Here is a 14,324-nt window from a genome sequence, read left to right as displayed (position 1 = left end):
ATGCTCTACTTTGTAAAACATGCGGTGAAAGGGAACAAGGGTTTCTTGAAAAAAGTGAACCCTAAGAGGTACCACTGTCTATGAATTGTAGACCAACTATGAGGGTTCAGGGACTGTGTAGCCCTTCCAACCAAGAGGTGGGAATCACTAAGTCAATCTTTGCTATTCGTGTACCTACCCCCCTCAAATGCGAGAGGTTTGTCCTCTAATCTCTACATCCCTATGGACCTAGCTCCAAACTCTAAAAGATCTAGCCACGCCATTGTCCCACTGCATCCATCCAATATGCGTCCGCTTGCCTAGCATACACCCCTCTTTGTCATGGACCTCTGGGTGCCAAATGATCAGCAGCCTCTCGAAGTCCTCCCTATAGGAGTGGCTGCACTAGATGAGCCCCCCAGCCAGCCACCACTGCTAGACTCTAAAAAGGCTCCTCATGAGGAGGGAGCCCTTCCTTGTCAAGAGCGTCTCTAAAAAGTGCCACTTGTGGGACTGCTGCCACTATCCACCCATGCTATAAGTGTTCTAGAAGCCCCCCACTGAAGAAGCTTCTAGGGCTGCAAAGTTGGGGTGAGACCACGTACCACCAACTCATCCAAGAGGGCTCTACTTTGCATCTTCTTATCAAACCTCCTCATGTCTGCCTTCATTTTATTGGTACAGTCCCAAACTATTAAGGTATATGCCTCGAGTTTAGACATAAGCTTTAATGTACTCGTGCCTCATTCCATTTGCCACTCTTGTCATGTTGCAATTGGAATAGAATCTTCTACAAGTGCAAAAAGCAAGGACACAAAAATTCAAATGTACCTCACTATGTTGAGTGAAAAAGGATCAATGTCTTACCTATGGATGAAAATCCACAATTCCATCATCTTTGGTTTAAGGGTTTTTATCAAGCTCTATTTTTGCCTCCTTTCTAATTCATTTTTTATATGGCTTTCTTTTGCAAGGAGGTACCCTGACGTCAAGTTGCCATCTTTGGAGCTCCAACTTGAGAAAGGATTGGCAAAAGAGATGTTGAGAAATGAAATAAAGAAAAAGGAGTTTGGAGAAGGGATAATGAACCAAATGATTAAAATTTGAGGGAAAAAAAGTATGCAACTCTAATGTGTTAAACCCTAGTGATGGAAAGCCATGATTCAATTAAGAAAGCAATGATACAAATTTAGGAAGGCTGGGCTAGATGTCAATAATGAACCATGGTTTCATTTGAAGTAAAACAATATTTTTTGCCACTAGAAAAGACTAGTGAGGAATGAATGAGAGGAGAAAAACAAATACCATGCTAAGGTGATTCAATAAGAAATAAAATGAAGGTATAGTGTAGGGTTAAAGCAACTAAGGCTTGACAAGGTTGACCAAATCTTTTAATGTAGCTAATTTAATGACTGAGGCCTTTGAGGGTTTTGCTTTCTCCCTATTCCCTTGAAGGTATTTTTTTGTTGGGTCATTAAAAAAGGTTAAATTGAATATTGGGATATATATTGCAAATATCGGTATAGTTGCTCATTTTTGTCTTACGCTTCAAGAGGATTGCGGTTTTGTGCCCCTCAATAAGTCACGGTGGTATAAAAAATTGTTTAAGATGAGTGGTGTATATATGCAACACGTTGACTATGTATGTTTTATGGCTAAGCCTATGGTAGATGAAACTGCAAGTAAATTTGTATGGGGGTATGGATGGGCTGAATAGGGACGATGCGGATGTGGTTGTCATCGAGCATGCATTGATTAGAACTAGCACGACATTATTTTCACATTTTTTAGCAAGCTAGTACAATTAAGCTGATTTGCAAAATAACATGTCAGCTTAAACATTGCGCTCCATTTTTAAACCACATCACCGCAGCCTTGTGAACCTTGAACTTCCAAAAAGGAGGTCTCCAATAAGCAATATAGGACATAGTTTACAAGATGTTCCTCTCAAACCTTTGAGAAATAAATTTTCCTTTCCCGATTCAATTCCATTGAAATATCCAAAGGAACCACTTGTAAGATAATAAACATTACAGGTAGTTCCTAAATTTTTATGGTCGTCATTACTTCCTAGGCCACATCTAAAAGAGGTGCAATATTCACACAGTGATATGCTTAGAAGTTAAACATATCTGTTACAACAGGCATAGAATGTACTCATCCCTTATCAAGCTACAGTATTAAAACTCTGTTTTTAACGAGCTTTGTTTTAAGAACCCAGATGGAAGCTTTTAATTCTTCAAACTCCACACAGCTGTTTGACTATTTGACCATTTGATTTTGTTTTGCTGTTTGTTTGTTCTTTTCTTAAGGAAGGGGGCAGAGAGGGTTTGGGTGGTGGTGGTGGGGGGGGACGAGTTATTTTGGTGGGAGGGGTGGAGACGACTTATTTTGCCTCTTGAGAAGCGCACAATCCTAGATTGAAAATTATACAACGCGCTCACTTCCTCCACTCAATTTTAACAGATACTAGAACGGTAAAATTGTAAGAATGCGAGAGCCAATTTTGAAGCTTTCGGGAAGTCTTTGACCAATATAAACAGACAGATGATTAAAAGGACTAGTGTGGTCTTTTAGCTCATTGTAACTAATAACAAAACAAAGTCATCGAGTCCAAGAGCCAAGAGCCGCAGGAGCTTGGACTAGCTAAACTGTCATGGATGTCAAGTTCATCAGCACCTAGAGTTGGGGGCAGACAGAAAACTAATCAAAATGTCAGCTCAGTGCAACTTTCGTATTGGGAAATCAGCACATCCACTCCTATGGCAGAAACACTTTTCATTAATATTCAGGAAAAGTTTTAGAAAAAGGCTTAAAAATGTCCACATTATCTACATCAAATGCCTCAATGTGAAAGGCAGTGACAATAGTAGCAGCTTGCCAGCGCAATTCTGATCTTTGCAAAATACATTAAAATGTGGAAATGCTGGTGAAGGCAAACCTGATTAAGTAGAAGATTAAAGTGAAACACTGGGAGCTGAAAGTATGTAAGTCTTGTCATTTGAGTATGTAAGTCTTGTCATTTGAGCTGCTGTTTAGCTCGCTTTTAAAGAAAGTGGTTGGGTGCCAAGGAGGTCAGGATCAGGTATAAATCCATACGGTGTTTTGGAAGGGTCCATCTTTCGAAATGTGATAGAGATCCTGAAGCCAAATCCCTTTGTTAGTACCAAATTAACTTCATGACATCAGCACTACTGGAAGAATAATTACCCCCCTTTGCCTGCCCTTGCTTCTCCTGTTGCCTCCTCTCTGACCCTGCCCGCAGTCCCATTAACGAGTGTACCATTGCTAATCTTCTTTCCACATTCCTTATCTGCCTTCTTGTCTTCTCTCACTTACCTTTCAGCCTCGTCCATTCCCTTGCAAGAGGTTCACATGCACAAATGCACAAAGTAGTGGTATTAACATGCACATATCCTCTTCCTTCGTCCTCTCTGCCCCTCTACATGCCCACGGTCCTTTAAGCCTCCCATGCCCCCAGTCTTACCATTGCTAAGCTTCTTTCTACGTTCCTTGTTGGGTTCGCCTTCTTGCCTTCTCTGATCACCCTTCACCTTACCCATTGCCTTCAATCGCTGCACCATGCACATATGAACAAAGCAGAAGCAAGTATTCATCCCTTGCAAGAGATAATATGCACAAAGAAGAAGCGAGTATTTATAAGAGTAGTTACAAACTTTAAAGGCCAACGATAGATGAAACAAGGTAGAGAATGCACGATGCTGCCCCAAAACAGGTGGAAGTATAGAACTGGTGGTTTCCCAATCCACACTATCCTTTAAGATGAATGAAATAGAAGGGGTCCATATAGAAACATATGCAATGGTATGGTTATGTAGGCTAGTCCTAGTTTGATTAGTCTAGTCTATTTTGTTTCCTCACATCTCAGTTTCATAGATCCCAGGAGTAGTACTTTCATTCACAGGAGCTTGTAGGATCGAATGAAAGAGAGAGAGTGCAGGTAGCAAAGCGTCGCACAAGTCTTAGCCGTCACGTCAAACTTGGATAATAGGAAAAAGAGAAGTACAAGTTACAAGTACCTAGACCTAGGACTAAGTGTCCTAGGTGTCACATAGGACTAAGTCTCCTATGTGGCCTAAAAGACACTAACACTACAAGTGCCTTTATTTATACCTACAAGGCACATACCATGGCCTATAAGACATCACTAGAACCACCAGAAGATGGCCTACAAACCCCCCTCCATGGGATGGGCTGAAGTACTCTGAAAATGTCTCAGCATACCTGGTATTTTCTGGTCATGGTGGCACATGTTCATCCAAAAGGATCAAGGGATGTCAGATCATGTAATAAAGGGAACCAAGTGTAAAGCCTGTCAAAAGACTTCGAACTTGGGACGAGGAAGTGCCTTTGTAAACATATCTGCTATGTTGTCCTCTGTGGGAAGATAGGACAACTCTCTGCCTCCTGCTGACAACCACTCCCGGAACATAATGATAATGAACTTCAATATGCTTGGCACGCGCATGAAACACTGGGTTACGCGCAATGGCCAAAGCACTCTGGCTGTCAGTGTAGACAATAGTGGAGGTTGTCTGGCGTATACCAAGATCTGTAAGTAACTGTCGAAGCCAAACACACTCTACTGTAGCGGTGAAAGCTGCCCTATACTCAGCCTCACAGCTAGATGTGCCAACTGTTGGTTGCTTCTTGCTGAGCCAAGAGATACATGAATTGCCAAGCAAAAAACAATCGCCAGTATGTGACACTTTGGTGTCGGAACATCCTGCCCAGTCACTATCCGTGTAAGCATGCATGGTAAGTGAACCCTGATCACCATAGAAAAGGGCTAAATCCTGAGTGCTGAGATATCTGAAGACTCTCTTCACTGCCTGCCAATGCTATGAACTGGGCATGTGCATGAATCTGCTAAGCTGAGCATGGTTGTAAGACACGTTAAGACACGACACGTTAGACACGCTTCAGACACGAGTGTCTAAAGTGTCTTAAAGATAAGACACGTAAGACACGCCATTGTGGTTATAATAATAAATATTTAATTAATATATGTATAAGTATACAAATGTACATCTTGCTAGCATAGCTAGCTGCTAGATTCTAGAAGTACAATAAGCTACACTTAAATAATGCAAGAAGAAACAATGCACTTGTACAATGTAGTTAAGAGTCAAGACTCATCACTCAAGACTTAAAAGTTAAGACTCACGACTGAAGAGCTCACAAGTTTTGAGTACTTAAAGGCTTAAACTGACAATTGAATCTTGTCACATGTGACATGAATGAAAACTGCATCTCGATACATATAATTGAAAGGAAGCTTTCGACTCTCAAGACTCAAATCTCTGAAGATTCATCCTAATCTCAATCTACGAGGTCACTGCCACTGCTAGATCCAAAGTCACCATCAATGAGTAGCCATCAAAAATAACTCTGAAACCTGAAGTGGCAATTGCTGAAATTGAAATCAAGTTGACTTCAATTCCAGGCACAAAAAGAACATTTGTCAGAGTAACAGGATGGCTTGAAATGGATGTGAGCTACACATCTCCAATTCCTTTTACAGCATATGAAGCATTATTAGCACATGTGACAGTCCCCCCTCGAGGTGCATCAGCTAAAGAATGAAACAACTGTCTGCAAGATGTGACATGTTTGGAAGCACCACTATCAAAGTACCAGGACTGAGCATCATTAGCAGTAAAGAATGCATCAGCTTTGGAGGGATCAAATGAGCAATGGACAGCCCATGCCCAATCATCCTGAAGAGCATGTGCATGTGAAGCATCTTCTGGCTCATGGGATTCAATAGCATGAGAGGCATTAACTGTCAATCTTGCTTTCTTTTTCTCCGAAGCAATGCGCTTCCTGCATTCTGAAATGTCATGTCCAGGCTTGCAACAATAGTTGCATCTTTTCTTCTTTGACTTATCTGCTGTATTTTTAGATGCATGGGAGAAATTGCAGCTGCTATGCGCAGATTTTGGCTTGCCCATAGGCTTGGAAGCCTTGCCTCTTCCTGTATGGAAAAATTAGAGAAAATATTTAAAAATACAGATTTAAGAAAATAAAGAAGATATTAAGGAAAATAAGGGAAACTTAGGGGGGTTTTAAGGAACAAATAAGAAAGTAAGGAACAATGAAAAAATCAAAAGTTGAGAAAGAAAATTTAGGGAATTTTTTAATAATTTTCTTTTTGAAAAAGGATTATAGGGAGAAATTGGGAGAAAGTGTTAGTAAAAGGGAAAATAAATAAGGAAGATTAGGGAAAATTAAGGGAGGTAGGAGTGAATAGGGAAAGATGGGAGGGGGGGGGAGGAAAAAGGGTAAAGTGAAAGTAAAGGGGGAAAGGAATAGGAAGTGTGTGTGTGTGTGTGTGTGATGTAAGAAAAAAATACGTCTGTGCTCAACAGATAACAGGATCACGTATGCAAGAGAGAAAAGCTGATAGTATGGAGAGTGATTACTGTAAAACTGATACAATAGATGGCGCTGCCTCCCAACCATGTGCTCCTATGTGAGAAGCTTCGATGGCATGCTGGAAACAGTAGTGGACGGAGGCTGGATACTAAGGAATCAGGGTTGCTATAGCCAGTGATGAATATGGGCTTCACGGGCTTGCTCTTATATAGCCACCAGTCGTAGTCAGTTAGACCCAATTGGGAGATCGAGTCCGCCCAAAATGGTCGACTGGAGGTCGATCCTGAAATAGGCCACTGACCACACGATAGAACCGTGGCGTGAAATAGAGCAACTAACCTACGGTCTCTATTCGGCGGCCCAGAGCCATCCGGCGCCAAATAAATCCTGATTGTTCCCAGCCATAGCAAATGTGATACCCTGAAAAAGACCTGAAAACCCAAAAGCCTCAAGGCTGTCACTGCAAAAAGCTGGCTGTCCAAAAATGACAGCAAATACCGACCTGGATCAAAGGGCAAATGCAGATCTGACCCAAATGTGACTATGGCAGGCAATGTTCACTGCAAAAACAGCAAATCTGGCAAAAGCCCCAAATTTATTGAGGGCGAATAGGCCAAAAAGAGGGCAAATGTAGAAAAGCCCCAAATTTTGCTGAAATTTTTGCAAATGTGACCCACTGTATGCAAATCTGACTCAAAGTCTTCCAGAAAAGACTCAATGTCTGAAAATCCGACTCAATGTCCTGCAAATGTGACTCAATGTTCTCCAATCAGCCCCAATGTATTGCAAACAACAAGAGATTGCAGACCAAATCCCAAAGCCCCAATGTTCTTGCAAGAAATTGCAACCAAAGAAGGTGAAATGAATTGAAAGCCCCAAAAAATACCAATGTCCTGAATGTGACCTTGTACGTGCAACACCTGTATGGAGATCTCGAAAGAAGTACTAGCTGTACGGACAGCTCAAGTACATTGTATAGCAACTGTACGATCAAGTACACCGTACGATGTACTGTGTACGGCTGTATGGCTGTACGTTGTACAGAGATCTGAAGTACTTCAGTTATATGGATGCTCCCACATGCAGGTACGGAAGATGTACGTAGTGCAATACGATGATCAGTATGGACAGTACAAGTACTGATCTGTACGGCGGCGCAGGTACGGTGGCTCTAGTACGGAACAGACATGTACGGCGCATGTACATGTGTACGGATCAGGTACGATGTACAACGCAAGTGCAGCGTATGGAACGCATGTACGGATCTGGCTGTAGGTACAGTCGTCGTACCGTACGACTATACGGATGAAGGTGCGATTGTACGGGTGAAGGGCAGTAAGCCCCGCTCTAATACCACTGTAGGATCGAATGAAAGAGAGAGAGTGTAGGTAGCAAAGCGTCGCACAAGTCTTAGCCGTCACGTCAAACTTGGATAATAGGAAAAAGAGAAGTACAAGGTACAAGTACCTAGACCTAGGACTAAGTGTCCTAGGTGTCACATAGGACTACGTGTCCTATGTGGCCTAAAAGACACTAACACTACAAGTGCCTTTATTTATGCCTACAAGGCACATACCATGGCCTATAGGACATCACTAGAACCACCAGAAGATGGCCTACAAAGCTTTCCAGTTGAGTCAAGCTCTCTTGTGGAATACACTCTCGTGTTTTGCAACAACTCTCCAACAACTCGTGGCCATTCGAGCTCAGTTCATGGACACATTTTGTGGGTTCATCCGCGGTCAATTCAAGCACATTCTCTGCTCCAGACAAAGGTGATTCCATTGTGCATTGATGAGACCATTGAGGACAAAAAATTGGACTCACTCACACGCAACAGTTTAGCTCCTTCATATGGAGTATTTGTTACTTCATAGAAAATTTCCCTAAGGGCAGCTCCTACCTCATTTGATGAGCCGGTGGGTTTGTTGTTACCTCATTTGATGAGCCAGTGGGTTTGTTGTTGGAGGAAAGGGTCTCCGATTTTTCTCATGCCTCTAGTTACGGTGAGCAATCGGTCGCTACCCATGGCAAGGGAAAGTTTCACAAATACAACAATGCCGAAAGGGAACAAGAGTGATGCACAAAAGGATGGAAAGTTTAAAAATGGCAGATGCAATTACAGCAATAATGGTAAAAAATGGCAGATGCAATTATGACAAACAGCTTGGTCTATTCATTGTAGAATCTCAGAAGAGAATTGCAAATGAAAAACACATGGGTCTTTATAAGCTTGATGCAAAACCTCTTTTACAATGGCTGTGTCAAAAACATCCCAAAGTGCTCTTTGGCATGCTCGTTTTGGTCATGTCAATTACATAAGTTTGGATTACTTGTTCAATCACAAAATGGTTTAAGAGGATGCCAAAATTACAGCATCTGAATGAAAAAGAAGATTTTGGATCATCCTCTAGAGGACAAACTCAAACCCCAGCCTCCAAGGGATCCATGAGGAGTTAGAGATTTTAGAAGAGAGTGAGAATATCATTTTTCAGAATTGATTCTCAGTAAGAGAAAATTTGCTCTCGTCTCCCCACACAGATGCATGCATGCACATGTACACACATTCTGAATCTCCTTAAAATCACAATGTCTCTTAAATCATTTTTCTTGCTAGCCGTCTTGCCTTTCTGTAAAGGATTCTGGAGTCCGTGGCTTGAAGACTCGTGACTTTTCTTGAATCTATCTATGTGTGCATCCGTAATATGTTTTAAAACTTTTCATGGATCCTGATCCTTGCAAGTTGCAGTGGGAAATCTTAACTACAAAAGACTTGATTATGCTTCAAAGACTTGGGAGTAACAACTCGTCCACAGTGTTGCGGACCTCACGGACAGGTAACATGGAGCTCATTGGTAGCATTATGGCTTCACAGATTTGGGAGATGAGGTGGTAGAGCTAGGACATTCCTCCTCATGTCTCTCTTGTGTGGACCTAGATTGAAATCACCCACACCCAGGCATATGTGATAGGATATGTCCGATTTTTCACATGCCGTTGAGGGGGGCCATAAGAAGAGTCTGAGGCATCCCCCTCGCTCCCCCGTAGAATACAACCAATAAATACAACAGCAGATTAATGGTACAACAAAATGCTTCAGAGAAAATATTTGCCTACACCAAAAACATTTGATAGCTATCCCAGTCTATATATAAGAAGAGTCATGTCGAAAACTAGAGTATTGAAGACTCTTGTCCCTACCTTTTTTTAGGCACTGCTGGGATGGCATGTTTGGCCACATCTGCACCATGACCATTCAGCACTAAAACCGACCTGCATGGTTGCACCAGATTGGTCAAAATACAAAAAAGAAGGTTCAAATGATTATTAAACCTCCTTGTTGGCACAGAACAGAACCATATTTGTGATTCTCAATAAAGTGCACATCTTTGCAGCTTTATAGCAATGCAAAGTAGGAGCTAGGATGTAACCCAAAAAAACAGAAGCTGCACTTACCCCACTGGCAATGGAAGTGAAAAGGACCCTTCAAATTCACCTGGCCCAACAATGTTGAGGGCTGACCCAAAAACGATCTTGCATTCACTAAGTAACGACACCGTGCAAAAGGGACGAACAAAGTCATGACTATCAATGTGTGGTGGAATACAATCATCCACATCATAAATATTCACAATACAGCTATCTGGCACACAGTTGCAAGGTAAGATATGCCACTTCACTAGTCTTTTGATAATCATTCGGAAAAGTGGAGGGATTTCATCCACTTCCTCATCACGCATAATGCCAGGTGGATTCCCATCTCTATCCTGACATAACCAACACAAAACTTCAGTTGTTAATGAGTAAATCCTGCTGAAGACAAGACTTGCTGAAAGTGCAGTTCATACCACAGCATAGTTATAGCAGCAACCAAATTGGATCGTCACACGACCCTTTCCCCGCATCCATTTTCGAGGCTCGCAATAAGTACGTTCTGAAAACAAAAAATCTATTTTGTTCAACACAATTTTAGCATTTGCTATACCACTCGCCCCCTCTCCATGTATCATTGGACCACACAGACTCAAAAGTCTTTAATTAAGCAGCAGATATTTGTTCAATAGGATCGCCTCAGCTATTTTAGAAGTTTAACACGAAGACACATCAATGACCTTGAAGACAATCCCTTCAAAATGCCCCCATGCTAGCTAACATAAAAGTAGCCACAAGATGCAAAAAGTGCCCCAAATAACATATGATAACTTCAGGCATCTCCTTGGAGTAAGTATGTCACAGAGGATCAACCTGAACATCACACCATACACTTCACATGATTTCCTGATTGATTTTGTTGTAAGCAAATTTTATCAATCAGATTAGTTCAAGTTTCGTTCATAGTACTCGAGCACTAAGAAATTTCATTGCAGGACAGGGTAGCCACTCTGACCACAACAGCTAGCCACTCCAACCACAACAGTAAAGCTTCGGGATCTCAAGAAAGCATCAATGTCTTGAATGTACATGGAAGAGGACCATGAAACCAGGGAGATTAAGGAATCGCTTGACGTGAAAATACTCCATACAAATCATAAAAGAACAGATGAAGATTCCAAGATGATATATTAGTATATTGTACTTAGGACAAGGATTAGTGATTTCCTTTTGTCGTTGGACTCTTCCTTATAATCTTATCATTGGGCTCCTCCTATTTTTCCAACACATTGTGCTATATCCAAACTTTATTGGAATATTAAAATGATTTATAGTTATTACTTCTTATAAAGTAGTGTAGCGGTTTCTTGGGAAGATATCAGAGCTCATATTTTCTGGAGTATGCCAAATCCAATTTCTTCAAAGCATTGCAAGGGAACCAGAACATTGCATTAGTTTATGCCTTGCACTCACTATTTCACAGGAAAGCTCTTGAATACATAAACAGAAACCTAAAACAACAAATAGTGAAAAGAAAGTACCCCTTTCTACTACGCGACTTTGCGACCCAAGAAAGAGCTTGCTATTATGGCCCCCCATCGAATTTTAAAAAAAAAACAATCAATAAGTCTCCCCCCCCACACACACCCTCCCCCCTTTTCACTAATTCATTCGTTTAACCTAAGTTAGTATGGCCCCCCTCCCCCATGAAAATTTAAAATTAAAGGCCCGGAACTAAAAATTAATCCTTCCCCGTCCCTCCCTCCCTCCCCTTCGCAGTGCCACCCCTCGCCGCTCTCCCTACCTCTCTCCTCTTTTCTTCCCCCCTCTCCCTGCCCTTCTCCTTTGCCCCTCTCCCTCCTTGCCCCTCCCCCCCCAAAAAAAAAAACACACACAACACACTTTTCTCTCCCTCCCAACCATCTCCCTGCCTCTCCCATGCCCTTCACCTTCTCCCCCCCTCTCCTTGCCTTTATCCCTTGCCCTCATGCTCCTCGCCCCTCAGAGCCCCCCCTCCCCCCCCCCCTTTCTCTCCCTTCCAGCCCATCCACCATGCCCTCCCCCTTTCTGTCCCTCCCAGCCTATCCGCCGACCCCTCCTGTGCCCGTCCCTAGCCCTCCGCCTGCTCTGACCCTTCCCTCCCTAACCCTCCCCTTGGCGAACCCTCCCAACCCCTTCCACCGCCGCGCTCGCCCCTCCCTTGTGCTGGCGCTCCTCCCCAGCCCAACCTCCAAGCTGCCACCCCTCTCTAGCTCTCCCAACTGCACCCCCAACCCTTCTAGCCTCTACCTCTACCCTCGCCTCTCCCCAACCTCTCTCCCCCTCTCCTCCTGTCTTTCTCGCCCCTGTCCATCGCCTCTCTATCCCCTTTGTCAGGCAGAACTACACTAGGTCCTTTGTCAGGCAGAACTACACTAGGTTAGGTTAAGTTATGCCAAACTACGCTAGGTTAGGCTAAACTACAATAGATTAGGTCAGGTTAAACTATACGTCTAGATGAACCCACGAACGTGCCCAAACTCATCCTCTAAAAAAACAACACATAGTGCAGTTTCAATGTCATCAGCGCACAACGGTGGGTGTAGACCAACATATAAGCATATGCTCTCACACATATAAATCCACACACCCACACACTTAAGCATCCATTTATACAAAGGTCTTTGTACTGAGTTTCTATGGGCATTGTGGAGTTGAAGGGCAGACTCAGGCTAGCACTAAAGGAGAATGCTAATCAAAAAGTAGTCCACATTCTCTTCATTCAAGCTTGTGAAGACTATATGATGTCATTTTAGTCTCTCCCAAACGAGCATCTAAGCAAAAAAATGCTTAGACAATCTAGCTAACACGGCAGCGCACCACCCAAGATAGAAAGAATTTATCATATTTTGAGCAAGCCAAAACTATTAGAAATCAACCAACCTAGGGTACGCACAGCGGCAGACTGATAGAATCCCAGGAGTTCACACAGTGTATGTGGTGGATGGAATCACAAATTTCTTAACTTTATGTGCTTCAAATAGATGCATGATCTAGCCAGATATAGAAACCACCACAAGAATCTATTTCAGTCCAAAACTATGGACACAATACAAAAGAGATAGGTCTGAAGTCCCACCAGAGCGTGGGTTAACCTGAAAAGTCTAGCTTGAGTTATGGTCCTAGCAAGCCTAGGACACATTAATTGTTCTAGGCCCATTCGTGCAATTAATTGTGTGTCATGGGGCAAAACTTTATAAAGAAAGATTAGAAATATTTAATTAAAATTTTATATTTTATTCCCTAGTTATTTAGGTTTGAATCTTTACTTGAAATAAATCATCTTTACATTAGGAAGCTGTTTTTAGTTTTTCAGTTGATTTCATAGCTTTCTAGCTTTTTCCAATTAAAATTGTATAATTTATTCCCTATTTATTTAGGTTTGAATCTTTACTTGACATAAATAATCTTTACATTGAAAAGCTGGTTTTATCTTTTCACTTGATTTCATAGCTTTCTAGCTTTTTCCAATTCCCATTATTATTTATGGACATTATGGCATCTGTCTCTGTGGGATTGTTTGATCTGGGATGCTGATGATGATTACAGTTGACAGAGTAAGAGGGTTGTGAATGACCAAAGAGTGACTCGTGAGATCAGTTAATGGGAGTATATATCTTGATCAAAACAAGAGTGGAGGATCTCATAAGAGGGTGAGAAGTGTATGCCCTTGTTCATTCTTGCATGTTTTGTGTGAGGGATGCCATCTCTAGGCATTCAGCTTGATTTATTGCTTGCCAGCCACAAGCAGACTTGCCATTTCTTTAAAATATATTATGCAACTAATGCATGCATGTCAAAGAACCTGAAAATTACAAGAATGTGAGCATTTTTAGTTAAAGGCATTATTCTAAAGGCCACAACATCTGCACAGGGATCTTACCTCGCAACTCTTGATTCTGTCCCTGTTTTTGTAGGTTGTAGATGAACTCCACAATACGGTTTTGTTCTTTACCATTAAAAACATTGGTATGTAGCTCCAATCCTTCCAAAATGTTAAGCAATCTGCCATTTATGTACTCTGGGAGTACAAAGTCCTTTTCACACCTTACTACTTTTAGCAGTCGAGCCTTCTCTTTGGCTTCTCGTGACTGGCAGCATTCCCTTGCATTTTCGGCAGCTAAATCTGTCTTTCTACATGACACAGCAGCAACTGTCGTAGAAGTAGAACCAATGTAGTGCCCAGGAGTAACCATATCACTTTATCTCCAGATTTACCTCATTTGGAGTTATTTTCATATTTTCCCTTTGTGCTCATGCAATCCATCACACCTAAGAGGTTGTCTGCCAAAACAAAAAAGGAATATGAATTGGACACCCTGTCATGATTCAGGAATAAATAAAAAGCAGCAGCCTAGAATAAAGGAAAGCCTTATTTTGATAGTAAGAATATAAGAATTCCCAATTAGATAATGCATGTCTTATAGGGGTACAGGTATTTGAGAAGAGGATGGCCTCCAGCTTTAGATCATACAAGAAACCTTTATGAGTATATTTATAACAAAATAAAAAAGGCAGTAACTTTCATACCAACA

The 14,324-nt window shown here is 41.8% G+C and overlaps 1 protein-coding gene across 3 annotated transcripts in view; it reads right to left on the bottom strand.

The window, feature by feature from the left end:
• Positions 1 to 2,989: 2,989 nt before the first annotated feature.
• Positions 2,990 to 14,324, bottom strand: part of LOC147884297 (RNA demethylase ALKBH9B-like) — a 32,565-nt gene continuing 21,230 nt past the window's right edge. For all 3 annotated transcript variants that reach the window (XM_087398359.1, XM_087398358.1, XM_087398360.1), the window contains 5 exons: positions 13,673 to 14,073; positions 10,227 to 10,312; positions 9,835 to 10,145; positions 9,580 to 9,651; positions 2,990 to 3,120 (listed from right to left, as the gene is read on the bottom strand). In XM_087398359.1, the coding sequence (XP_087254485.1) occupies positions 3,015 to 3,120; positions 9,580 to 9,651; positions 9,835 to 10,145; positions 10,227 to 10,312; positions 13,673 to 13,985 (888 nt within the window). In that variant the 5' untranslated portion in view covers positions 13,986 to 14,073 and the 3' untranslated portion in view covers positions 2,990 to 3,014. The remainder of the gene's footprint in view (positions 3,121 to 9,579; positions 9,652 to 9,834; positions 10,146 to 10,226; positions 10,313 to 13,672; positions 14,074 to 14,324) is intronic.

This window comes from Dipteris shenzhenensis, chromosome 27, assembly GCF_047967505.1.
Source record: "Dipteris shenzhenensis isolate YYH24624 ecotype China chromosome 27, Dip_SZ_1.0, whole genome shotgun sequence".
Taxonomy (NCBI): Eukaryota; Viridiplantae; Streptophyta; class Polypodiopsida; order Gleicheniales; family Dipteridaceae; genus Dipteris; species Dipteris shenzhenensis.
Note: the sequence above shows the minus strand (reverse complement) of the source record. Positions and strands in the feature narration are given on the sequence as shown.